General features: G+C 60.6%; 2 protein-coding genes across 5 annotated transcripts in view; both read left to right on the top strand.

The window, feature by feature from the left end:
- The window catches only part of NISCH (nischarin), a 35,295-nt gene extending 20,318 nt beyond the window's left edge, over positions 1–14,977 (top strand). The window contains exons 12-21 of one of the 3 annotated variants that reach the window (XM_045530042.1): positions 514–627; positions 930–1,041; positions 5,371–5,495; positions 6,578–6,627; positions 7,893–9,299; positions 11,140–11,548; positions 12,049–12,205; positions 12,652–12,780; positions 13,288–13,449; positions 13,774–14,977. In XM_045530042.1, the coding sequence (XP_045385998.1) occupies positions 514–627; positions 930–1,041; positions 5,371–5,495; positions 6,578–6,627; positions 7,893–9,299; positions 11,140–11,548; positions 12,049–12,205; positions 12,652–12,780; positions 13,288–13,449; positions 13,774–14,384 (3,276 nt within the window). In that variant the 3' untranslated portion in view covers positions 14,385–14,977. Of the gene's footprint in view, positions 1–513; positions 628–929; positions 1,042–1,627; positions 2,834–5,370; positions 5,496–6,577; positions 6,628–7,892; positions 9,300–11,139; positions 11,549–12,048; positions 12,206–12,651; positions 12,781–13,287; positions 13,450–13,773 lie in introns of those variants that run through there. The other 2 variants (XM_045530043.1, XM_045530044.1) reach the window with 2 other exon arrangements.
- A 2,237-nt stretch (positions 14,978–17,214) lies between these two features.
- STAB1 (stabilin 1) overlaps positions 17,215–25,823 on the top strand; it is a 26,990-nt gene continuing 18,381 nt past the window's right edge. Inside the window, exons 1-13 of one of the 2 annotated variants that reach the window (XM_045530040.1) lie at positions 17,215–17,376; positions 21,874–22,010; positions 22,264–22,379; positions 22,627–22,712; positions 22,781–22,850; positions 23,244–23,339; positions 23,582–23,692; positions 23,941–24,137; positions 24,379–24,509; positions 24,648–24,775; positions 25,040–25,122; positions 25,332–25,469; positions 25,609–25,749. In XM_045530040.1, coding sequence (XP_045385996.1) covers positions 17,296–17,376; positions 21,874–22,010; positions 22,264–22,379; positions 22,627–22,712; positions 22,781–22,850; positions 23,244–23,339; positions 23,582–23,692; positions 23,941–24,137; positions 24,379–24,509; positions 24,648–24,775; positions 25,040–25,122; positions 25,332–25,469; positions 25,609–25,749 — 1,515 coding nt within the window. In that variant the 5' untranslated portion in view covers positions 17,215–17,295. Of the gene's footprint in view, positions 17,377–21,873; positions 22,011–22,263; positions 22,380–22,626; positions 22,713–22,780; positions 22,851–23,243; positions 23,340–23,581; positions 23,693–23,940; positions 24,138–24,378; positions 24,510–24,647; positions 24,776–25,039; positions 25,123–25,331; positions 25,512–25,605; positions 25,750–25,823 lie in introns of both variants that reach the window. The other variant, XM_045530039.1, reaches the window with a different exon arrangement.

Raw genomic sequence — 25,823 nt, 5'->3', positions numbered from 1 at the left:
CCAGGCCACAGGTGTCAGCTCCTGTCCAGGCCCTTGGAACCTTCCCTTGTTCAACCACACTGCCCACCAGACTGCCTGCCAGCCAGCCCGCCCATGGCCCCCACCTGCATACGCAGGCAGGGTCCCCCTTGCCCTCTGCTGCCACTCTCTGTGCCCTTGCCCTTCAGTTTCCCTGCCCAGAAGTCTCTCCCTACGATCTTTGATGATCTACAATCTGCTTGTAACCAGAGGCTTTAGTTCAAGTCACCTTCTTCTTCCAGTCCCAGACACCCAAGAGGCTGCTGCCTCCCCTTCTTGTAGAGGGACTCCCCAAGACAGACTAGGCAGTGTGGGACCTTCCTGGTCCCCTTCAAGGCGCTGCCAGCTCAATTCTGTGGGTGTGAGGAGCCTCCCGGCACGCTGGGTCCTCATGGGGCCTGGCCCACAGCGGTGCTTGTGCCCACGCAACAGGGCTCTACCATTCTCCCCCTCCATGCCTGCCAGTCCCCATGCTACTTTCTGGATTCTGTCTAGGTCTGTCTGGATGACACAGTGACCACAGAGAAGGAGCTAGACACTGTGGAAGTGCTAAAAGCAATTCAGAAAGCCAAGGAGGTCAAGTCCAAACTGAGCAACCCGGAGAAGAAGGTGGGTTTTGTGTGGGAGGTGAGAGGGGCCGTGGGGAGCTAGGCCGTGGGATTGCTCGGGCCCCTCAGTCCCAGCTGCACCACTCCCCGGCTGCATGACCTTGGGCAAGTCAGGGCCTCCGATCCCATCTGTGGGGTGGGGACAGTGATAGTACCTGCTGTAAGGATTAGGCAGGACCATCTTCAGCATCACAGGTTTGCGAGAACCTCCAAGCTCGTCCCTTCTCACACCCCTGGCCTTGTGGAGCTCTGTTCTTCCCGAGCTCTCCCTTCTCTCCCGGCTAACTCAGCTCTCCTCCTCAGGTTGGTGAGGATTCCCGGCTCTCGGCCGCCGCCTGCGTCAGACCCGGCAGCTCCCCTCCCACCGTGGCTCCCACGTCTGCCTCCCTGCCCCAGCCCATCCTCTCCAACCAAGGTAATCACGTGTGTATCTTGCTCCTAGTGGAGCCACAGCCTGGCTGGGCCCCCTGGCTGGGGTTGGGGGAGAGATGCCAGCACCTGCTTCCTGCAGGGTCAGACACAGGGAGGGCAGTGCTGTCCGCAGGTGGCTCCTCTCAGGGCCACATGGTGGGGGTGCCCAGCCTGATTTCAGTTCTGTTGTTTGCTTGATGAGGACTCACAAGTGCTCTGACGCCCACATCTAATTCCTCTTGGATACCATGGGGTGCCTCCTGGGCCCTGAGGCTGCCCTTGGAACAGGCTCGGGTGGTTGGTTCGTGGGACCTGTTCCCCGCCAGCAACGCAGGCAGGTCGGCTCCTTGTCAATGGAAAGCCAGGCCTTCCTTGCCACTTTATTGAGTCTGGAGCCCTGATCCCTGTATGGAGAGCTTGCTTTTATCACTGCCTCATCTCTGTGGCTCTCGTGGTGTGACTTGGCCCCAAAACATAGTGTTTGTGGGACCAAGACGGGCTGTGTGTTCCCGTGGACCCATGGAGGAGCAGTCCTTCTCACCTGCCCACTGTCTTGAGCGTTTTCAAAGGGCTTTCACCTCTGAACCCAGGCACCCTCGGAGATGAGTGAGTGAAGCAGGTCCCATGAGCGTGTCTGCCGGCCCGGCCCCACGGAAGAGGGGAGGGTGTGCCGTCCCGAGTGGAGCCAAGGCTCGGGACACGCAGGAAAGAACGCTGCCTGCCCAGGCTCCTGGAGACGCAGAACTTGGTGTGAGGTCTTGGGAAAACAGTTGACCCTGTGTTTTAAGAGCCAGAAAAACATTCCTACCCCTTGACCTGGTAATCCTGCTGGTGGGGTTTTCTCTTAGAGGGATGCGATACTGGGCATGGGGAGGGGAAATGCTCGCCGCTGCCAGAACACGGGCTGTGGCTGAACGGTCGGAGGAGAGGGAGCGTCAGCGGTGGCACTGGTGCCCTGCAGCTGTCCAGCAGGGAGAGGCCTGGGCAGGAAGAGGGAGAGGTGCTCACGTTAAGGCAGGGCCTGACGCCAAGCAGCACGCCAAGGTGGTGACCGTGAGATGCGGAAGAGAATTCATGAGCGTGGAATGGTGGGTTAGGTGCCACAGTGACTGCCCATTTTGCTTTTGCCAAGCTCTTTTTATTATTATTATTAATTTTTTGTAGAGACGGGGTCTCGCTATGTTGCCCGGGCAGGTCTCAAACTCCTGGCTCAAGCTATCCTCCTGCCTCAGTCTCCCAGAGTATTGGGATTACAGGTGCCCAGCTTTTTGTCAAACTCTTAACTGAGAATTTTTGGTTGTATTTTTTTTTTTTTTACATAAAAGCGGGGGAGGGTTGTGTCGCTGTGAGGAAGCTTCCCTGACCCTGCCCTGGCCCTATGGCTGGGCCAAGCTCCTCTCTGTGGCCCCACAGCACTGGCGAGCCCGTGGAGGAGCCATGGGACAGTAGGCTTCTGGGGACAGGGAGATGTGTCTGGTCCTTGAGGCCAGGGATGCAGGGTTCCCTGAGCATTTGTTGGTGTGTGAGTGAGAGAAGGAGCAAGCAGAGACCCAGCCGGCCAGGCACAGGCCCTGGTGGGTGGGGGAGGACTCCCCGAGTCTGCGGCTGCAGGCAGCCCCCTGCTCTGGTGGGGAAGCCTCGGCGCCAGCCTCAGCTCCTCCTTCCTCACTGCCCTCCGCACCCTGGGGACAGTCCACAGAGTGGTGCTCTGTCGACTGTCCCCCTCCCTAGTCACTGGACTTCTAGACGCTGTCTCCAGATTTGCACCTCTTATAAATAAAACCGTACTGGATGTCTCTGTGTGCGTGCACATCTCTTTCCTTTTGCTGAGAAACAACAAAGGTCGGACCCCCATTGAGGACTCTCCTGATGTCCCCTGTTCCATCTGCTGAGTGGCCCCTTCTGACCACTTGTTTGTATAGGCCATGGTCCAGGAAGGAAGTGGACAGACTGTCCCTGTCCACATTTCCTTGTGTGCAAACAGGGCTTGGGTGGGTAGAGACAAGAAAATGTTGGTTTTTTTTTCTCACTAATGTAGAGGCATCCACACGTGTTTTGTTCAGCCGTGTGTTACTGGATCTTGCCTGGATGGGCAGGGGTTTCTCCCATGTGGGAGCGGCTTTGCTAACCGATGCCTGTTGCTCCCAGCCTGGTTCTGTAGCAGGGCGCCTACTTGCAGGGGAACTGGGTGCTCGGGGCCTGCCCGACGCGGGCACTGACGAAAACACCTGGCCTCTGGTGGTCACAGGTGCTGTTAGCCAGCTGTCATGCCACGGGGGCGGGCCGACAGGCAAAATGCCAGAGTTGATTCCCCAGCCAGGCCCACAGCTGAGAGGAGGCTGTGTAGAGAGATGGTTAGGAGCAGGCACGGGGCAGTCAGCCGAGTTTGCATCCCAACTTCCTGGCCGTGTCACCTCGAGCAACTTGCAGCCTCTCTGAAGCTGTCTTCGCAACTTTAAAGCGGATACACCCTACTTCATCGATTCTAAGATGCACACATTTCTACCTTTTGACTTCTGAAATTGAGATGCGTCTTTCAGTCAGTGGCGTCTCAAAGTTGCGGTCAGCCAGCTGGTATTCGTGATGGAATCGTGGGCAACCTTCTGTGGACACCCGCCAAGACCAAGATGGCACCACATCCCCGCATCTTAGATTTGATGAAATGTGGTAAATACATAATGAGAGGCTTGCATGAGCTTATGCTGGGGGGCGCTTAGCACTGCTCTTAGCCCCACAAACATGGTCGGGAAGGGCTTCCGTTTCCTGCATCCTTAGGCGGGGGCGGGGTGGGGGTGGCATCTAAGATGACCAAGACGGGGCCCCTGAAGAACTTGGAGCCACTAGGAAGATGAACCGTATGCCCAAGGGAGCTCAGGGCAGAACGGTCTGGGACATTTGTAGAATGTCTAGAACAGAGAAAGTCTGCAGTGGAGGTGGTGTCTGAGCTGAATCTCATTTGACGTATTGGTGGCAAAGGGAGGATTCCAGGAGGGAACGGCAGCGTAGGCAGAGGCCTGGAAGGGGCTGTGGAAGGCCCTGTGTGTGTGGCCGTGTGCTTGCTGACCTCCTGCCTGTGCGTGGCCCCTGCTGCTTCGCTTTGTAGGGGTGCTGGGCTTGGGCCGCCTGCCCTCCTGGCCCACGGGCAGAGGACCTGGGCTGTGTGAGTTGTCCTGTCCACAGCTGAGCTGGACAAATGTCTCATGACCTGTAGGGCGCTCAGGGCTCAGGGTCATTGCATTGGGCCATGGTGACTGGTGATGAACCAGGCCGTGCCAGCGTGCTTAGGGCTCATACAAACCTTGGTGAAACGGGGGGCTGATGCCCAGTGTTCACGCAGCTAGCTGCGGTTAGGGACACGTTAACAAAAGGCTTTTCCCTCAACCCATCTAGAAATTATCTGGAGTGAATAACAGGTCCAGATAGGCTGTATTCATTAAACAGCCTCAGCAGGGTTTGAGGACACCATGCATTTCCAGGGCGCATGAGAGTGCCACTGTCCATGGAGGTGGCCCCAGGGCAGGTCAGTGGGAACAGCCTTTGGGCGCAGGCTCGGCATGTACTCAGCAGCCCTGGAGGAACCAAGTCTGCACCATCTGTGAGCCCTGCAGAGATGTCAGGTCTGGGGATGGGGTCACATGTCATTGGGAAAATTCTCCAGGAGTAAACACGGTTAAGACTCTTGGTGGACGTATCGCCCAACTGCCCTCCCGATGGCTGGGCCAGCTCGCGCCCCAGCACCCACCTCTGCCCAGTGAGGCTGGGGCAGGCTGCAGTCAGTCTGACTTTCGCCAGAGTGAGAGACAAAACTAGTCTTTTGTTTCAACTTGCCTTTCTTTGTGTACCTGTAAGGGTGAGCATTTTTTCATGTTATATTTGTTTGTTTTTCTTCTGTGGAATGTCTGTTCACGTCCTTTGCAGTCTCTTCATGGGGTTTCTAACCTTCCCCCATTTTTGTAATCTGTAAGAGCTTCTTATAGACCAAAGATACACACCTTTGTTAGATATTGCAAGCACTTTTTTTCTCGTTTCATTTGATTTTAACTTAGTTATTAAAAAATTTGTCCATAGAAGTTTAATTTTTAGGTAGTCTTTCTTCTGTTGCATTTATGCTCAGAAAACCTTTCCCTACTCTGAGATTAGATAAGCAGTCGTTTGCTCTTTCTTGAGGTTTTCTGAGATTTCTGTGTTAACATTTCCTTCTGTACCGTGTGGCTGGGTTTTGGGGTCTGGCTAGCCCCCAGCTACGCCAGTAGCCTTAGGGGCCCAGCCCTGTTTGTTGAACGGCTGCTCTCCCCATCCCGCCCACCCCACCTGCCCACCCTGGTCTCTCCAGGAATCATGTTCGTGCAGGAGGAGGCCCTGGCCAGCAGCCTCTCGTCCACCGACAGTCTGACTCCTGAGGACCGGCCCATTGCCCGGGAATGCTCCGATTCCTTGGAGTCCATCCCTGCAGGACAGGTAATGCCCTCCTCCTGCTCCTGGGGACCGTTAACCTCTCCGGACCAGCTCTCCTGCATGAAGTTGTCTGCAGTAGGAAGTGGCCTAGCTGGAGCTACAGCAGATGCTCCCAGGGTTTGGTATACTTTGCCCACACGGTCTTTCTCTTGGACGTGTCTCTAGTTGAGTCTTCTTGACAAATCCAGCGGTTAAGGGTTTGTGCTCAATCCTCCCTCCCCGCCGCCACCTCCTCTCTCTCTTCTCTTCTCTCTCTCTCTGTTGATGGGAACAGGCAGTTCTCTCACTGGGCCCTGGGGGACAGGCAGAGGGCGGATGACCCTTGAGTTCCCCTGAGCACACTCCCCTGGGGAAGGCAGTTCTGAAGGCCCTTGTCGCGGGGTTCCCCATCAGGAAGTTTCTCCTCTACTGCGTGGCACCCCTGGGGCCATTCTGCCTTTTCCCAAATGTCACCCTGGTGGTCTGGGACATAGTGTGACTCCAGTACCTCCTCTGTGGCTACTGCTGAGGGTCCCAGAGCCCCTTCCTGTGCTGTGGGAGGAGAAAGGAGGAAGGCAAGGGCAGCCCATTTGCTGTGTGCTTGGGAGTGTGTTTAAGTGCCTGGGCTTCCCTCCAGCCCCAGCTCTGCAGCAGCACAGGGTCATGGCTGTGTGACACAGAGGCGGTTTGCAGAGTCCTGTCACCCTCCCCCGGGTCACACAGCCGTGGGTTCCCAAGCCTCAGGTCTTCCCCAGCGCACAGAGACTGTTGGGCTGTGTTGGGGCTGCACTGCCTCTACTCAGCGTGTCCCTTGCTGGCCAGCTATAGCTGGACCAAATTGGTAGACTGTCCGCCTGGACCCTTGGACACCACATCCCTGGAGTGGCGAGAGGCTCTGGCCCTGGGTAGGGAGTGTGGGCTGTAGTCAGGCAGACAAGGTGGGAATCCCAGCCCTGCCGCTTGCCGGCAGGATAACACGCAGCGTGGGAGTGGTGAGGTGCCTCCTTAGGGCGTAAGGGGGGGCGGGGTGCTGGCTCAGGGTCTGGCACCTAGTAAGTGCCGGGCGGGCTGCAGCAGGTGGGGGCTGACTGTGTTTCCTTCTCTAGGCGGCTTCTGACGAGTTAAGGGACGTGCCGGGAGCTGTTGGCGGTGTAAGGTAAGGAAGAGGTTGGGAGGTGTTCTGGGCCTGGCTACACAGCCGCCCGCACATGCTCAGCTGTGGGCTCGTGGCGACCAGTTGGTATTGTTAACAGTGCTCACAGAAGTCCCACGGTACTATTTCCTCCTTTAAATAAACACAAATGAGATGGGCTCTCTAGTCTATTTCCAAATTCTAATCCCTAAACTCTGCCTGACACGTGTTATCTTACACTAGGGATTGGCAGATCAAGGCCTGTTGGATCCACAACCTGTTTTGTACAGCCTGTGAGCTCAGAATGGCAGTTATGTTCTTTTTTCTTTTCTTTTTCTTTCTTTTTTTTTTTTTGAGACAGTCTCTCCCTGTCGCCCCAGGTAGAATGCAGTGATGTCATCATAGCTCACTACAATCTCAAACTCCTGGGCTCCAGTGATCCTGCCTCAGCCTCTCAAGTAACTGGGACTACAGGCATGGGCCATAATGCTCTGCTAATTTTTCTATTTTTAATGGAGACAGGGTCTCACTGTTTCTCAGGCTGGTCTTGAACTCCTGAGCTCAAGCGATCCTGCCTTGGCCTCCCAGAGTGCTAGGATTACAGGTGTGAGCCACTGTGCCCGGCCAACAGTTACATTCTTAAAGGGCTGTTTAGAAAAGAAGATCATGGGCATAAGGGCGGCCCACAAATCCTGAAATACTTACTCTCTGAGCCTCTACAGAAGTTTCCCAGCTCTCATCCTATATGCAAGGGCTGCAGTGGCCAAGAAGAGCTAGAATTTAAATGCCAAGGTCCTAAGACCCACCCCAGCCCACTGCCCTGCCCTGAAGGCCACGGGGTCCGCCTGAAGGGAATCTTGATCAGCACGTGGGTTCCTGCCCTGGAGTACTCCTCGGGGGCTCATGGCAGTGTCCGAATGGCTGAGAAGTCTTTGTGGGTGCGCTTCTGTCATGGGAACCAGTATGGTTTGGGCAATATAACATCGGGACGGTTTGCAGAGTCCTCGTCTGTCCCCAGGGTCACACAGGAAGAGGTTCCCAAGCCCCGGGCAGAGCTGCACTGCGTGCCTGTGGCCCAAGCCCCTGGAAGCATGGGGAGCCCAGCCTTCCAGCACTCAGCACCTTGGCTCCCTGCCGGGGCCCTTGTCCCAGAGTAGGCTTGGTTATACAGAAGGGTTTGGAGACCCATGGGTTGGTTCCTCTGGGCCAAGGTACAGCAGCAGGCTCTGGACGTGGGAGACAAGGGTGTCCCCACCCAGCCCGTCACTGAGCTGGCCTCTCCCGCACAGCCCAGAGCATGCAGAGCCAGAGGTCCAGGTGGTACCCGGGTCCGGCCAGATCATCTTCCTGCCTTTTACCTGCATCGGCTACACGGCCACCAACCAGGACTTCATCCAGCGCCTGAGCACGCTGATCCGGCAGGCCATCGAGCGGCAGCTGCCCGCCTGGATCGAGGCTGCCAACCAGCGGGAGGAGGGCCAGGGCGAACAGGGCGAGGAGGATGACGACGAGGACGAGGAAGAGGATGTTGCTGAGAACCGCTACTTTGAGATGGGGCCCCCGGATGCAGAGGAAGAGGAGGAAGGAGGCCGGGGGGAGGAAGAGGAGGAGGAGGAAGAGGATGAGGAAGCCGAGGAGGAGCGCCTAGCTCTAGAGTGGGCCCTGGGCGCGGACGAGGACTTCCTGCTGGAGCACATCCGCATCCTCAAGGTGCTGTGGTGCTTCCTGATCCACGTGCAGGGCAGCATCCGCCAGTTTGCCGCCTGCCTCGTGCTCACCGACTTCGGCATTGCCGTCTTCGAGATCCCGCACCAGGAGTCGCGGGGCAGCAGCCAGCACATCCTCTCGTCCCTGCGCTTCGTCTTCTGCTTCCCGCACGGTGACCTCACCGAGTTCGGCTTCCTCATGCCGGAGCTGTGCCTGGTGCTCAAGGTGCGGCACAGCGAGAACACGCTCTTCATCATCTCGGACGCCGCCAACCTGCACGAGTTCCACGTGGACCTGCGCTCATGCTTCGCGCCACAGCACATGGCCATGCTATGCAGCCCCATCCTCTACGGCAGCCACACCAGCCTGCAGGAGTTCCTGCGCCAGCTGCTCACCTTCTACAAGGTGGCCGGCGGCTGCCAGGAGCGCAGCCAGGGCTGCTTCCCAGTCTACCTGGTCTATAGCGACAAGCGCATGGTGCAGACGGCTGCCGGGGACTACTCGGGCAACATCGAGTGGGCCAGCTGCACGCTCTGCTCAGCCGTGCGACGCTCCTGCTGTGCGCCCTCTGAGGCTGTCAAGTCTGCCGCCATCCCCTACTGGCTACTGCTTACGTCCCAGCACCTCAATGTCATCAAGGCCGACTTCAACCCCATGCCCAACCGTGGCACCCACAACTGTCGGAACCGCAACAGCTTCAAGCTCAGTCGTGTGCCCCTCTCCACCGTGCTGCTGGACCCCACACGCAGCTGCACCCAGCCTCGGGGTGCCTTTGCTGATGGCCACGTGCTTGAGCTGCTCGTGGGCTATCGCTTTGTCACCGCCATCTTCGTGCTGCCCCATGAGAAGTTCCACTTCCTGCGCATCTACAACCAGCTGCGGGCCTCACTGCAGGACCTGAAGACCGTGGTCATCGCCAAGACCCCTGCAACTGGGGCCAGCCCCCAGAGTCCCCTCGCAGATGGCCAGCCTACCGAGGGCAGGGCCAGGTGAGATGAAGCACAGTTCTTGGGGACCCAGGGGCATGGGCTGGTATGATGTGATCTCTGAGCAGCAGCAGTTGGTGGTGGGCCCAGGGTTGGACCAGCTCTTGCAGGGCCACTCTCCTGCTCCTCAGTTCCTGCCTGTCCCTAGCATCACCGCCTCAGGCTGGGTGCCAGGCTGCTCCTTATCGCCCAGGGCTATAGAAGAGGAAAGCTGTCCTCTCACAAACCAGCTTGGCCCAGGCTCCTGCCACCCATGCGTGGCAGGCCAAGGGGGCTGCCCCCACCCATGCGTGGGAGGGTCATAGGCTGCAGCACCCTGAGGCCAGGAGAGCTGTCACCCTGGCCCTGCCGCCCTGCTCCACTGGACCCAGGCAAGATCTGAGTGTCTGATCTGGGTGAGTCATCTCATCCCGAGCCCCTTTCTTCTAGGGGAGGCTGAGGTCCAGAGCAGGAAGGAATGGCAGCCTTGTCCCTGTTCTTCCTTACTCCCACCCACCCTGCTTGGCTTCCCCTGGACTCCCTCCCGGGTTTCCCTCAGGACTGCCTTGGGGTGGGGTTGTAGTGGGACCTCTGAGGGGCCCCCACAGCTTACCCTACCTGGGCCTCACGGGAGACCTTGTGCCCATATGGATGACCTGCCTCCTGTTGCTGGCTTCCTGGCTTCATATACACAGGGGCTTCCCCAGGCCGGGGAAGAAAGCCCTTCATCTGTCTGCCCTCCCGTCCCGAGACACAGTCTAACTCATGTTCCCTTCCATCCTGGTAGATGGTGGAGAGCCTGTCCTCACCCCACCTCTCCTCAGCATCTCATGGGATCTGCCTTTTCCCTCGAACGAGCCCCCCAAATGATGCTCCCAAAGGGCTCCTGGCCTCTTCTAGGCTGGGTCCGGTGCCCATCTCGTGCCCAGCTCGAGACCCCCCTAGTACCTCCAAGTGCTGCAGAGCAGCTCGTGCCACAGGTGGCCCTGCCTGGCCGTCTCCTCATCGCCTCTCCCCTATGCTGAGGCTTCGGGTGCTGGGCACCTCATCTCCGTTTCTCTGCCACCCCAACCAAGGCTGGAACCTGCCCACAGTGAGAACCGCATGCAGAAACCGGGTGCCTCACTTCCCCCAGCAGATGCAACCCCTGCCATCTTCCAGGAGGGCAGGAAGACAGCCCAGAGGCTTCTTGGGGTTTTTGGCCAAGTGCAAGGCCAGAGCTGCAGGGATCTCTCAATAGCTGGGCTGGGTCCAGTTAAGAGGATGACATCCAAGGACCCCCCTTTGGCATGGGCGTGGCCATGTGGGATTTGTTCAGGGAACCCCTCAGCCTCCATGAGCTTTAAGGTTCTGAGCATTATTCCGTCTCGTGTCTGGAACGGACTGGTGTGGCCATGTGCAGTGGTGGCTGGGTGGGCCGAGAGCCTGGGCCACATGAGGACACCCCAGAGGCAAACTGACGGGCAGTTTGGGTTTTTGGTTCTCCCCTCCACATGCACCCTGGTCCCAGCCCTGGGCACCTCACTTGGCACTCTGGGCTCTGGAATGGCAATTCTGACACCTGCCACCTGAGTTTTCAGTCCAAAGAACCTTTGCCACATGTATCTGGCCAGCTCACCTCTGGGGGGCCAGATGGTCTGCTCTGCCCCCACCTGCCCATCTTCCTTCCAAGAGCAAGAGCAAGGGCCTGGACACTTCCCCCCTGCCGTTTTGTCCTCCTTTAGAGAACTGGGTGGGGAAGTTCCAGGTGACCCACAGGTGGTGTGTAGTGCAATAGACCCCTCGCGATCTGAGGTGGTACATACGAGGTGAATCTCTCTTTGGGGTCCGCTTGTTAATTTGGTGTTTTTGGGGGGATTGGGAGATGCAGCAATGACCAGTGTCCCCAGGAGGCCCCAGCAGAGGCTCCAACTCCAGCCCCGGCCGCAGTGGAGGTCCCAGCTCCAGCCCTGGCAGCAGCCTCAGGCCCAAGCCCAGCAAGGACTCCAGCTCCGACAGATGCCTCAGCCCCAGTGGAGGTCTCAGGTCCAGCTGCGGTCCCAGAAGAGGCCCCAGTGGAGACCCCAGCCCCGGCTCCAGCTCCAGTCCCAGCCCCAGCCGAGGCCCAGGCACAAGCTGAGGTCCCCAGCCAGTATCCAAGCGAGCACCTGATCCAGTCCACCTCGGAGGAGAATCAGATCCCCTCGCACCTGCCTGCCTGCCCGTCCCTGCGGCACATTGCCAGCCTGCGCGGGAGCGCCATCATCGAGCTCTTCCACCGCAGCATTGCCGAGGTAGGGCCGGGCTGCTCCTGCGGGCTGGCACGTGTGAGTGCTGGCTGTGGCACTGGTTGGTACTGACAGAGAGGCCGGGCTTGCCTTCGGGTCAGCCTCAGGTCTCTGGATGTCTCTCATGTCATGTGGTCCCCAGCTTAGCTGCTCACAGCTTTGAGGACCTAGGTAGGGAGGCCCCGAGCTGCCCCCACCCCAGCCAGTCGTCCTCCTCCCCTACCTCCCCCGTGCAACCCCCGGCCCCAGGCAGACCCTACCCCATACCCATCTCCCGCCCCGCACTTCCTTTGTGCTTCTGGATGTAGAGGTACGTTGATGAGATGAGCTTCCCACGCCTCCCTGGCTGGGGCCGTGGGCCTGCTGTGGGACGTGCCGGTCACCAGGGCGGTGGGGCTGACAGGTAGTGCTGGGGGAGCTGCCCTGCTGGGTCTGTCTTCAGGTGTGGTCTGGAACAGAACGTGCCTGCTCTCCCACAGACCCAAACCTAGCCCATCTCTCTCCAGGTTGAGAACGAGGAACTGAGGCACCTCATGTGGTCCTCGGTGGTGTTCTACCAGACCCCAGCGCTGGAGGTGACTGCCTGCGTGCTGCTCTCCACCAAGGCTGTGTACTTTGTGCTACACGACGGCCTCCGCCGCTACTTCTCAGAGCCGCTGCAGGGTAGGCGCTAAGGCCTGCCGGCGCTCGGGCGCTTGGGGCAGGTGCCCACGGCAGCCTGGGGCTGCGTCTGGAGCCAACTGTGTGGCCTCAGGCAGCAGTGACTTGGCTGCAGTGGGCCGAGAGTCCTTGTCTGAGGAAGGCGATAGCAACAGCACCTCCCTCCTGGGGTTGTCACGAGGGCCCTAAGACGGGGTGCACGCACCAAGCCGGTGCCCAGCGCTTGGGAACTGGCCGTTATGAAGAGGGGCTGGGCAGCCTCTGCCCCTCGGGGCCTCGGTGGGAGCCTCGGCCAGTGGCCTGGTACGCGGAGGCAGTGGCGGTGCCTCGCCAGGCTTCAGCAGGCCAGGCCAGTAGATCCGTCCCTGCTGGGCATGCGGCACGCCTGGGACCCTTGTGCTCACCTGCCACGGCCACCACCACACTCAGTCCCTTTCTCACCGTCACAGATTTCTGGCATCAGAAAAACACTGACTACAACAACAGTCCCTTCCACATCTCCCAGTGCTTTGTTCTGAAACTCGGCGACCTGCAGTCGGTCAACGTTGGGCTTTTTGACCAGTATTTCCGGCTGACGGGTGAGTGACCCACTGTGCTTTGTCCTCTTTCGGGTGAAGGCCAGTGTCACCAGTGGGCTTCCACCTTCCATATGCGGGCACGTTATCACAGGCAGAGTTATCTCCCTGCTCAGGAGTCAGTTGCCCGGGGCGGGAGGAAGCAGCCTCAGGAACTGCTGAGGGTGCAGAACTCGTGCCCAGGGCCCAGAGCAGGAGGTGGGACGTGCGGCCAGCGCCAGCCCGGACAGCAGAGTGGGCCCTGGGCTCGGGGGCAGGATGTTTCTGACTCACACTTCCTGAAGAGCGAAAACTAAGCTCTTTCCCTAATGCTTCTGTATCCCTTTCCAGAAAAATATCTCAGCCCTTCCGGCCTGAGAAATGGCTGCCTTCCCGGGCCCGTGATGCTTTCCCACATGGGCCCTCCTGGCCCGGCTTTCTGGGCTTCAGGTCCAGGCTGAGACTTGCTAGGGACTAGAGGTGGCTCTGGTGGGAGTGGGCTGTGACCGTGACCAGCCGCTTCCCCTGCAGGCTCCTCCCCAGTACAGGTGGTCACATGCCTGACGCGGGACAGCTACCTGACACACTGCTTCCTCCAGCACCTCATGGTCGTGCTGTCCTCGCTGGAACGCACGCCCTCACCTGAGCCTGTTGACAAGGACTTCTACTCTGAGTTTGGGAACAAGACCACAGGTACCCCTGTCCAGCTCAGGCTGCAGCAGACATGATGGCCCCGAGTGCCTCTGCGCCTCTGTCCCTCTCTTTCCCCACTTAGCAGGTCAGGGTTTTATGTGGGGCTTTGTCACAGCCGTCTCCCTCCCAGTAACCCCCCAGCCATCTGGCAGGCACTTGTCCACGTCTGCTCTGGGCTGCTGGCTGGCAGGGCTCCGGCCGAGCGTGGGGGCTTGGAGCACCCTCTCCTGCCTATCTCACGCCAGGTCTCTGGCTTGGGACCACTGGCTTCCAGTTGCACCACGAGCCAGTCCCAGGCTACAGCCCTGTGGCATCTCTCTGCAGGGAAGATGGAGAACTACGAGCTGATCCACTCAAGCCGCGTCAAGTTCACCTACCCCAGTGAGGAGGAGATTGGGGACCTGACCTTCATCGTGGCCCAGAAGTTGGCTGACCCAGAGAAGGCGCCAGGCCTCAGCATCTTGCTGTACGTGCAAGCCTTCCAGGTGGGCACACCGCCGCCTGGGCGCTGCAGAGGCCCGCTGCGCCCCAAGACGCTCCTGCTCACCAGCGCCGAGATCTTTCTCCTGGATGAGGACTACGTCCACTACCCGCTGCCCGAGTTTGCCAAAGAGCCACCACAGAGGGACAGGTACCGGCTGGACGATGGCCGCCGCGTCCGGGACCTGGACCGAGTGCTCATGGGCTACCAGACCTACCCGCAGGCCCTCACTCTCGTCTTTGATGACGTGCAGGGTCACGACCTCATGGGCAATGTCACCCTGGACCACTTTGGGGAGATACCAGGTGGCCCAGCCGGCGCTGGCCAGGGCCGTGAGGTCCAGTGGCAGGTGTTTGTCCCCAGCGCTGAGAGCCGAGAGAAGCTGATCTCGCTGTTGGCCCGCCAGTGGGAGGCCCTGTGCGGCCGCGAGCTGCCCGTGGAGCTCACCGGCTAGCCCGGGGCACGGCCAGCCTGGTGCCTGCAGGGGCAGGGAAGCAGGCTTTTTTTGTTCTCTAAAAAATGTTTTCTCTTCCCTTTTGGTACCTTAATTTGACTGTCCCCACAGAATGTGAAAGTATATGTTCAGTTAATCCCAATGCTGGGAGTGAGAACGCCGGGCCCTTCCAGGGCCGTGCGTGTGCCGGCCGCTCCCGGGGGTGTCGCCTGCCCTGGTGTAGCGTGGCTGGGTACACCAGCGTCGTGTCTTTTGTCGTGGGACCGTTGTTAACATGTGGCGCTGTGGGTCTGATTTACTCTTTTACACGTTCTGAAGTGTCCAGTCCAGTCCTTTGTTGCTGTCGCTGTCATTGTGGGTATTTTGCTGCTAATCACGAAGCTGGTGGCAGAGTGCACATTGGAAGCTCCCACCCCTGTGCTGTTTCAAAGTGGAGCCTCCCCTGGTCCAGACGAGTGGGAGAGCCCCCCGGGGACAGGAGTCTCCTCCAGCCTTGGGCTAAGAGGGGTGGGGCAGGGGACCTAGAGCTGCCAGCACCAGGCGTGATCCCTGTTGCCTATATTCTCTCTCCCAATAAAGCAGAGTTTGACACAGTCTGGGTCTTGTGTTTCAGGGGTCACTGGGGTTGCAGCAGGGCTTCAGCACGGTTATGCTTGGCAGGGGGGCCCTCCGTGAGACACAGGAGGGCCAGGTGTTGGGGGATAGGAAGAAGCGGCCCTCCAGGGGCCAGAAGCTTGTTGGGACAAGGAGAGGGCCAGGGGACCTCTCTAGACAGGGCCGTGCTGTACAGAGACTACCATGAGCCTGGGGCAAAGAAGAGTGAAACTCAAGGCACCCAGACACACAAGCCCCTCTGCCTGGGTGCAGGCGTGCCACCCTCCTTAAGTCCTGCAGGCCTCAAGTGTCACACCTGGGCCTAGCCCGCCGAAGCTGCAGTCTGTGTTGTGACAGTGAGGCCTAGAGTATGGGATAGCTGCTGGGGGGGCCAGGAGGTCTCACCAAGATGGCCCTTGAATGGTGGCAGGGGAGGGCCTGTGGGGACGTGGCCCCGGGCAGTGGGCAGTGGAGAGGAGGGTACATGCCAGCCCCTGTGCCCCACCCTCCCCTCATTCCTACCCCAAAGCAGGGCCCCTGAGCCCCTCTTGCCTCTCCTGGCCCAGTGAGGAGCTCCGGGTCCCTGGGCCAGGCGGGTTATGGAGGGTTAAGAGGGGAGTGGCCGCTCCAGCTCCCAGGCCTGCTCCTGCTCCCCAGTTTCCATCGGTGCCAGCAGAGTGGGGATCCTGGCCTGGGGGACCCATTGCCTCGGGCAGGGTGAAGGGGAGGGGGAGGAAAAGAGGTGGAAGGAGTCACCAAAGGGGGGGGCTCTCCACTTGCAACCCCCTTCCCAGCCCGACCTCAAAGGCCAGCCCAATAGCCCCCCAAGCTGACGGGGATGGGGCATGCTGAGGAGGAGGAGGGGCTGGTTACCAGCTTCCCCCAACCAGGCTTTTACCAAAGGCCTTTACAAATGGCCACCTGGCTCTGTGGTCAGCTCTTTCCACTCTCCATCCCCGTACGCCATCTGTAACTGGGGAGCAGTGACAACCAGGCCCAGGCAGGCCCTGCACACCGGCCCCCAGCCTGGGCCCACCACGTCTACTGGGGGCGGCTGTGCAGTGTGGCAGTGGCCGCTCTGCCGGTGGCAGCCCTGGGCTTGGATCTGCACCACTGACTAGCTGGGCGGCCTTGGACGAGCTACCCAGCCCCTCTGAGCCTGTTTCCCCACCAGTAGCAGAGGGACAAGAAGGTCCCCACCGTCTCCCACCTGTGCTGCACACTGTGTGGAGCGTCTACTGTGCGTATCAGCCACACACTGTCCTTGCTCTCCCACAGCCGATGTTCCAGGAGGAACAGAAAATTAACTATAAATAAGCTAATTTTGCTTATTTATAAGCTAATTTTTAAGTTATAAGCTAATTTAACAACTAAGCTAAATTGTAAGTAAGCCAATTTAATTCAGACCTTTCTAGCAGCACCGGTGGCCATGGCTGCGAGGAGGTGAAACCAGGTGCAGGGTGACCCCACAGCCTGGGATCAGGGACGCGCTCTGAGCCGGTGGCCCTTGACCTGAGACTGGACGTAGGAGAGGGAGCCGCTGCGTGACAATCTGGGGTAACAGGCATGCCAGGGGAGCTTGCTTTTAAGGAGTAAGAGGCTCAAGTGGCTGGAGCAGAGGCAGTCGGGCAAGTCGAGAGAGGCGCCGGCGTGGGGAGGGGTTCGGAGTGCAGTGGGGAGCCAGGGGGCCGGGGCTGCTGGGTGAAGGGCAGACCAGGGAGGGAGGGGTGCACGGAGGGTATGGGGGTTGGCGGGCAGGACCCGCTGGGGAGTGGCTGGGGCAGGTGAGGACACGAGGTCTGGCAGGCTAGCACCTTGCCGGCAGCGAGTGAGAGCCTGGCGAGTGCGCTCGCAATCGGAAAGTGGGAAAGGTGGAGGCGGGGCAGACAGACCCCCAGAGCTCCTGGGTGAAATGGGCTTGGCTCTCAGAAGCGGTAGCAAGTTGTTCACATTTGCATTTGAATTCGCTTCGGAACCTCAGATAGACCCCAGGTCCAAAGCTGACAGTGGTCTTAGGCTTCTAGCCATGATACCAGGAGGAGGGTCCTGGGCCAGGGAGCCCCGAGCAGTGCCCAGGCCATCCACGCAGGGGTCAGTGGCCAGCGCCTTCCCTTCCGCCTGCAGGCTGCTGATACACAGGAGGAAATCCTGGCGGGTTCCTGTGGGAGTGAGCTGGCGGGGCCTCCGGCCGCTTTTAAGGCAACTGCCCGCCCCGTCCCGCCTGCCTGCCCCGTGCTCACCTCCTAGAGCTCATTCCCCTCGCTGCCGGCTGCCCCGACTCTGTCCCGGACAGCGTGCCCACCAGCCACCGCCAGCCATGGCGGGGCCTCGGGGCCTCCTCCTGCTCTGCCTCCTGGCCTTCTGCCTGGCAGGCTTCAGCTTCGTCAGGGGCCAGAAGGTGAGTGTGAGCCCGCTGCGGGGACACATGGCATCCAGGCCTTGCCAGCCAGCGGCGGGAGCATGGAGGGACTGAACACGGAGGGGGCATGGGTCTGGGGACATGCAGAGCAGCTGGTGCCTGTCTGACCTTCTCTGAGCAGGCCTGGGTGGCCAGGCTGTTGTGCCCACCCCGTGGGCTGAGGTCTGTGGCCACCTGGGAGCACGGGTGTGTCGGCCTGGCCGGCAGCCGGCCCAGAGCCCCCCAGGCCGGTGAGGGTACAGAGGCAGGCCCACCCTCCTGGTGCCCTGCCCAGACTGAGGCCCAGGTCTCTGTGTGGCCCTTGCCTGGGGACTGGAGACGTAATCACTGCCAACCCCCGAGGGACCCACAAACTGGACATGGAACGTGTGTGTGCACGTGTGTGTGCCGGTGTCCAGCCCCAGGAGGGCCTGGAGGCAGGATGAGAGTCGCCTGCAGCCAACAGTAAAACCCTCCAGCCCCAGAGCTGCCGCTGACCAGCCACAGTCTCGGGCAGGTCCCCTTGAACCCTCACAGCCTCCCCTGGGGTGATGTGTCCTGCTGTTCCCCTTGTGGGAATTAAGGCCCTGGATGATGGAGACGGGCCATTCTCACGCTGAAGCCCTGCTCTACCCACTGCCCGTGAGTCCCCGGCTTGCCAGGCGTGCTGGGGAGCAGACAGGGTCCTGGTGTGCAGCTGTGGCTGTCCCCTCTGCCAGGCCTCTGTGTGCCAGCCACCTCAGGCTGCAGGTCACCCCAGGCCCCACGGTAGGAACATTGTTCCCACTGGAGCTTCCGGAAGAGTCTCCCACCCTGTGTCTGGGGACAGAGTCCCTTGGCTGGGACCTGCCTCCAGGTGAGGGACCCTCTCCTGTGAGGCCAAGTTCATCGGCCTCCTGGGGCAGCTGCTCCAGTGGCACTAATGGGCAGACTGAGGTCCAGAGAAGGGACGGGCGTACCCGGATCCCACCCCCAGGCAGTCCCACACAGGGACCCAGGCCCCATGCCACTGTCAGGCTCCTTCTCTTGTGTTCCTTGTGGTCTCTCAGAAAGGCTCCACCAGCTTCAGGGACAGCTCAGAGTTGGGGACAGGCAGATGTGAAGCTGAGGTGACTGCTGGGGGAAGACCCAAGGGTTCCAGGGCTATGCTGAGCCCTGCAGGGGGGCACCTGCCCTCGCCTTGACTCAGTTTCCCCAAGTACACAATGCAAGGAAATTTCAAAGTCCTCCACACCTCCTCATGCTCTGGGCAACGAGGACGGGGGTCAATGAGTGACCTCGGGATGGAGTTTTTTCCTTGCCAGATACCTGTGGCTCTGCCCACCCTGAGTCTGGGGCTGGGGCTGGGGCTCAGGCAGCCTGGGCCAGGGAAGGGAAGAGGGTCCGGGGGTCTTTGTGGACGGAGAGGCAGCGGTGCTGGCCCATCTCACACAGCCACTCGGCCCTGTGTAAACGGTCGGCCCTCCCTCCGTGTGTGTCCACACTGCATCCATGGACCCAACCAACCCTGGATTGAAAACATTTGGGAAAAAAATTGTATTTCTACTGAGCATGTCCAGGCTTTTCCCCATTTACATGCATTTACAGAGTACTAGGTATGGTAAGTAAACTAGAGGATTTAAAATATACGGGAGGGTGTGCACAGGTTACATCAGGGACTTGAGCATCTGCAGATTTTGGTGTCTGAGGGAGGTCCTGGCCCCAGTGCCCCACGGACACTGAGGGACGGCTGTATTAGGATTGGCGGCTCCCAGGGGAAGAGACGTCCTGCGCCATACACCCAGCAAGGGGCAGCAGCAGGACAGGAGCGCGACGCAGGCAGTAGAGGCAGGGGGGCCGATGCCGCGGGGAGGTCTCAGCACCATCCACGCCGCACCTGGTGGAAGCGCATGCTGTAGGCACGGGCAGCCGCGGCTCGGTCTGCAGCCAGGGTCTGAAGGGAGGGGGGCATTGGCCCGAACCCAGCCCTCTGCCCTGCCCGCTCTGGTCTAGGGCAGGGGGAGCAGGATGGAGGTCCCTTCCTCTCCGAGAGGGTTTGGATTCTGGGCTCTCAGCCTCAGAAAGTCCCCACCATCCCCACTTTCTGAGCTGGGACCCCAGAAAGTCTCAACTTGGGGGGTTTCATCCACCTTCTCACCAAAGGCGTAAGACTTCGTGTGTCCTCAACTTCCCCAGCAGCATCTCCATGGGAAGCAGACATTGTGACATAGTTCATAGTGCTCAGGCAGGTCCCGAGACGCCCCAGGAAGAAGGGAATCTGATCCAGCACTCAGGCTGTGACCCGGTCTCACTCCACCCCGCAGGACCAACAGAGATGTGGCTCAGGCCACTAACGCTCCTTCCAGCCCCTGGGGCAGAGCCAGGGCCCCTCGGTGTGGTCCCCGGGGAGGTGCTGATTTGGCAGCTGCTTTTTCTGTCCATCAGCATTTCACACACACTGACACACACTGCCGTCCTGCGAGTGTCCACACCAGGACCCAGAGCTCCAGCTCCCTCTGGGGCCCTGCCTCAACCTGGCCGTGAGTGCCCCAGAGTGGGTACAGCGCTCTCTCCCTCGCCCTGAGCCCTACTCAGGGCTGCCCAACATTCCTCTGAGAGCTGGTGCCCTGGCCAGAGTGGTGGCCATGGTGGCAGCTTTGCCCGCTGGCCAGGTGGCCTTGAGGGGAGCCCACTGCCCGCCAAGCCTTGCCCTGAGCCAGCAGCTGCTCGGCCCTGGAGTTGCCCAATTTCCTAGTTGCTCCCTGGCTCAGCAAAGATGAGCTCCAGGGTGGGAAATGAGACCTCAGCGTCCCGGCCGCACAGCTCAGCTCTGAGGCCGCCGGGAGCCACTTCCCTATTTCCAGACCGCAGAGGCATGAGCGGAAAAGGCCAAATCACAGTGGCACACAGGCCCCGGGGCCTCGTGTTCCCCAGAGGAAAGTGTTGGGGGCATCATTTCTCCTTTTCTCTTGCTTTGAGAAGCCACACATCTGTCATTCATTCTAGGAAAGGCATGTTCCAGGCTCACTCCCTTTGGACCACAGTGTGCTCAGCATTTTTCTTTTTCTGTTTTTTTTTTTTTTCCTGTTTTTTTTTTTTCCTTATTTCCCACCCAGTCACAACAGTGAGTTCAGCATTTTTCAAGATGAGAACATCTTGGCTTCTCCAGGCTACGCCCCAATCCCCCCAGACACCTTCAGGACGCACCTGCCCTCTGCCCCTTCCTCTCACTAGAACTGTGAGTTTAGGTTCTGCCCGTCCAGAGCACAGTGCTGCATGTTACTGGGACTTTGCTGCCATAAAAGGTAGCCCCAGTGGCGGACGCTGGGAGCTATGGCACGCGTGAGTGGGACTGCAGGGCTGGGGCTGTTGGCAGTGCCCCCGTGCCCACGGCATGGCAGCAGGACCCCCTCACACCTTCCATCCCCCACTTAGGTGTTGAGCCCTTCCCCCAATTCATCCCACCACCCAGAGTCCTCTAGAATGTGTTCCTGCCTGGGCCCCGGCCACCTTTTCCCCTGCCTACCTCCACCTCCCCTCTGTCCCCATGCACAGCACGGACTGAGTCCTGGGGTGGCCCTGGACTCTGTCTCCCCCAGGCTTATGAGGCCCTGGCGCCCTGGCCACCAGCCCCTCCTGAGGTCACTCTCCGCCTTGTCACACGTGGTTGTTTGCTCCTTCCCACTCCCAGCCTTTGCTTCTGCTGGCCCTGGCTGACACTTGTGTAGCCTTCAGGTCCCAACTCAACTGTCACCTCCCCAGAAAGCCATCTGGGCCCCCAGCCTGGGTGCTCTTGGCCCCCTTAGCTGCCAGCATTGCCCATCATCGCCTAGACCCCAGGGTCCCCGCCTGTGGGTGGGGGTGCCGGGCCAGGCCTGGAGTGAGGGCTCAGTGGCCTGTGACTGCCCGGCCCAAGCATGTCCAGACCAACCTCTCAGGGCGGGGGTGTCTCAGCCTCTGACCCCCCGGCAGTGGAGAAGGCCCTTGGGCTCCGGCAGAGCCACGTGGGGAAAAGCTCAGAGCAGCGCCGAGGCTGGAGGGGCACAGCTGGAACCTGCACCGCACCCAGGCCTGTGAATTGAGGTTGGAATTGCTGTGTTCTCCCAGTGTCAGCTCTGCCATTTATTGTTTCTTTATTTTTAAACGAAAGGCAAAAATAGGCACGAGGCTGGGAGTCCAGGTCCTAGTCCCTGGTTCACACCTGTCACAACTCTGGACAAGGGCTGCCCTGCCGGTGTCAGTCTCACCTGACAAGGGCTAAGGTGGAGCGACAGGCTAGATTCTCTCCGTCAGGAGGTGTAGACTCCGAGCCTCCGGGCCGTGAACACAGGCACTCACTGTGGCCTCAGCAGCTCGTGCCAGGCAGGGTTCTCAGGGCCTTCCCCACCCTCAGTGCGTTCCCACTGAACAGATGGGAAACTGAGGCCTGGGCCGGTGCTGGGCCTCGCCGCACTCAGGACAGAGGCAGGACTGGGCGTGGGGTCCAGGCCCCTCACTCTAGCCCTGTCTGTGGCCCAGGTGCGGTCCAAACGCTGCGACACAATGACCAAGTACGTCACTCATGTACCCTGCACCTCCTGCGCGGTCATTGAGAAGCGGGCGTGTCCTGCGGGCTGGCTTCGAGAGGTCCCCGAGAAGATATCCCAGGACTGCCGGTGCGAGCTGAGCCCCATCATTGCTGGTGGCAGGGACCCGAGGGGGCACTCGCTTACTCACCCACCTGTGGACACCCTGGGAGGCAGAGACCAGGAGGGAGGAGGGTGTGAGGGCCGGGGCAGGTGGGGCTTATTGGGCGCCTGCTAAGGGCCAGGCCTGTGCTCAGCTCTGGGCCAGGCAGAGCAGGCAGGTGGGTGGGGAGGGGCTGTGGGTGGGGCCACTCCCACCACCCTGCCCACTCTCTGCCCTCAGCTACGAGGTGCAGCTGGGGGACGCTGTGGTGTCCATGGTGGGCTGCAGTCGCGAGTGCTGGAAGGACGTGGTGCAGAAGGCCTGCTGCCCCGGCTACTGGGGCTCCCAGTGCTACGGTACAGGGAGGGGCCCGCCTTGCTCCTCACTCCCCAGCCCCACCCTGGGCTCCCCCTGTGCAAGAGCTGCCTGTGTTCCCCCTCAACTTGTTCTTCTAATGAGCACTTCACTGAGAGCCTCCAAGGCTTGGCCCCTAGCTCTGGCTGCCCTGGGGGAGGTTCTGAGTCTGGGGTTGGCCAGAGCTGCTGGGGTCAGAGGTAAGTGGAAGGTTCTGGAGACAGAGCTGAGTTTTGGGGGGGTCCACAGAATGCCCTGGGGGTGCTGAGACCCCATGCAACGGCCACGGGACCTGCCTGGATGGTATGGCCAGGAACGGGACCTGTGTGTGCCAGGTAAGGGCCGGGCAGGGTGAGGTGGGGAGCGGGCAGGGGCCGCGCTGAGTTGGTGCATCCACCACCAGGAAAACTTCAGCGGCTCAGCCTGCCAAGAGTGCCGGGACCCCAACCATTTCGGGCCTGACTGCCAATCAGGTGAGTGTTTGCGAGGCAGGTGGGCAGGGCCAGCGTCTACCTGGGGGCCCATGGGGATGCAGTCCCAACACCCAGCTCCCACCTCTTCCTTCTGCCCCCGTCCCAGCCCCTCAGCCTTGACTGCCCCTTCAGGAACGTGTGTTTTGCTTCGTCATACCTCCAGGCTCTTGCACATGCTATTCTCCTTAGAGGCTTCCTCCAGGAAGCCCTCCCTGAACATCCAGGCTGGGTCAACTGCCTTCTCCAGGTTCCCACCACACCTATGGTCCTGTGTCACAGTTCTCTACTCCCAAGGCTGTACCTTCTGAGCTGAGTTCTGCAAATGCAGAGGGCAGGGACCCTGTGTGCCTGGGCGAGGCTAGGGTCCCACCTGTCCCTGTGTGTTCCTCCCAGTGTGCAGCTGTGTGCATGGCGTGTGCAGCCATGGCCCTCTTGGGGATGGAAGCTGTCTGTGCTTTGCTGGATACACTGGGCCCCGCTGCGACCAAGGTGAGCAGTGCCACTAGGGCAGCAGGTCCACTGTGGCCAGAGTAGGAGAGGCCACCTGGGTGAGAGACGGGGCCTGAGCCTCGGCAGGGAGGGGTGTCATGCAGGACCTCTGCTGTCCGGAGGCCTGGAAGAGGCAGGGCCCTGCTCAGAGTCCCACAGCAAATGAGGCAGAGCATGTTTGCTCCGTGTTCCCCCCAAACCTGGGCTTTGGGCCATCGCAGTGCTCTTTCCTCTCTGCCCAGAGCTGCCCGCCTGCCAGGCCCTGCACTGTCCCCAGAACTCCCAGTGTTCTGCAGAGGCCCCCGCCTGCAGGTGCCTGCCTGGCCACACCCAGCAGGGCAGTGAATGCCGAGGTAAGCCTGTGACCTGGAGGCTGGGGACCCCAGCTCAGGGTGAGCGGGGCTGGGAGGGTACCCTTTTGGCCCCGCAAGTGCAATGTGGCCATCGACAGGGAGGCAGAACTATCGCTAGGGGAGCAGAGGGCCTGTCCTCGAGGCCTAGGTCAACCTATGCACTCCGACTTCTGGCCATCCTGGTGGAAGATGTGAAGACGACAGGGTCCTTGGTGCTCGGCTCACTCAGGCCCTCTCTGTCCTGGCAGCACCCGACCCCTGCCGGCCATCACCCTGCTCCCCATTGGCACGGTGCTCGGTGAGCCCCAAGGGGCAGGCTCAGTGTCACTGCCCTGAGAACTATCATGGCGACGGGAGGGTGTGTCTGCCCCAGGACCCGTGCACCGTCAACTTTGGTGGCTGCCCCAGCAACTCCACCTTGTGTTTGTACCAGAGGCCCGGCCAGGTGAGCCAGGGCCCTGGGCTGGAACTGTCCCCACAGTGCACCCGTTCACGCTGGCCATGGGACCCTGAGCAAATCATGGGCCCTCTGGGAGCCTCAGCGGACCCACTTGTAAGATGCGGGGAGGATGACGGCCCTCTTCTGGGAGGGCAGTTGTGGGCACCAAGCAGGGGTCCGTGGGTGGGACAGAAGCCAGTGGTCCTCGGGGACGGACATGGTGTCTCCCTCTGCTCCACCACGGCAGGCCTCCTGCACCTGTCGGCCAGGCCTGGTCAGCACCAGCCGCGGCACCTCTGCGGGCTGCTTTGCCTTCTGCTCCCCGCACTCCTGTGACAAGTCAGCCACCTGCCAGCTGACCCCCAGTGGGAAGACCAGGTGGGCACAGGGGCCTGAGGCTGGGGAGGGGTCTGGGCCAGTGTGCGCCTCAGCCCGAGGCCTCCAGGAGGGGTGGACAAGGGCCGGGAGGTGGCTCTGGCCACGGCCCTGCCCTAAAGGCTGTCCCTGGGTCCCCAGCTGTGTGTGCAAGGAGAGCGAGGTGGGCGATGGGCGTGCCTGCTACGGACACCTGCTCCGCGAGGTGCAGAAGGCCAGCCAGATAGGCCTGGTGCCCCTGCTGCTCAGAGCTGCCGTGGCCATGCTGGGTGTGTGACCCGCCCCTTGTCCCAGCGGAGCGGGCAGGGAGGGAGGGGAGGACTCTGGATTCCCATGCTCTGCCCAAGAGCTGTGGAAGCCAAGAGTGGGCTGTGGGAGGTGTATGATGGGAGCTGCCCCCAGCCCTCCATCTACCCTAAACCTAGACCCCAGCTCCCCAAACCTAGGATCGATGCCTGCGGGTCTTCCCACACCCAGCTGGATTCCCCCAGGGTCTCCCAGGTCTGTTCTGATTTGCCCTCTCTGCCCCCCAGACCAGGGCTGCCGGGAGATCCTCAGCACGTCGGGCCCGTTCACTGTGCTGGTGCCGTCCTTCCTCTCCTCCAGGACCGTGAACGTGAGCCCCTCCCTGTCGAGGAGCTGGCCACCGACCTTGTGCCTCCCCTGGGTGCTGCCTCAATCTTCAGGACCCTGAGAGAATCCACTGCTCGCACTCTGGGCAACAGAGGCCTGGGGCATCTTGTCCCCTCCACTGCTTGGGTGGGGGTGGCATGAAGAGGACTGGCCACCCGGAGCTCACTTGGCACCCATCCCCTGCATCTGCAGGCGTCCCTGGCCCAGCAGCTCTGCAGACAGCACATCATCGCAGGGCAGCACATACTGGGGGACATGGGGACCCAGAAAACACGAAGGTGGTGGACGCTGGCCGGGCAGGAGATCACCGTCACCTTCAGCAGCTTCACAGTAAGGGAGGGACCCCAGCCTGGGAGACCAGAGGAATCACAGGTGGGGGACACAGCCTGGCAAAGGTGTGCGAGTGGGAAGGAGCCTTGGGACAGAGGCTGGTGTGTGGCATCTGGCCTGACCTCTCGTGTCTCAGCAGAAATACTCCTACAAGTACGGGGACCAGCCCCAGCAGACGTTCAACATCCGAAGGGCCAACTACATAGCAGCCAATGGAGTCTTCCACTTGGTCACTGGCCTGCGGTGGCAGCCTCCCTCTGGGACCTCTGGGGATCCCCAGGTGAGCTGGCACCTTCGCCTCCCCTCCCTTGTGCTGCTGGGTGACCGTGGACCCTGCAGACTTCAGGGAGGGAG

The sequence above is a fragment of the Lemur catta genome, chromosome 18, assembly GCF_020740605.2.
Source record: "Lemur catta isolate mLemCat1 chromosome 18, mLemCat1.pri, whole genome shotgun sequence".
Taxonomy (NCBI): Eukaryota; Metazoa; Chordata; class Mammalia; order Primates; family Lemuridae; genus Lemur; species Lemur catta.
Note: the sequence above shows the minus strand (reverse complement) of the source record. Positions and strands in the feature narration are given on the sequence as shown.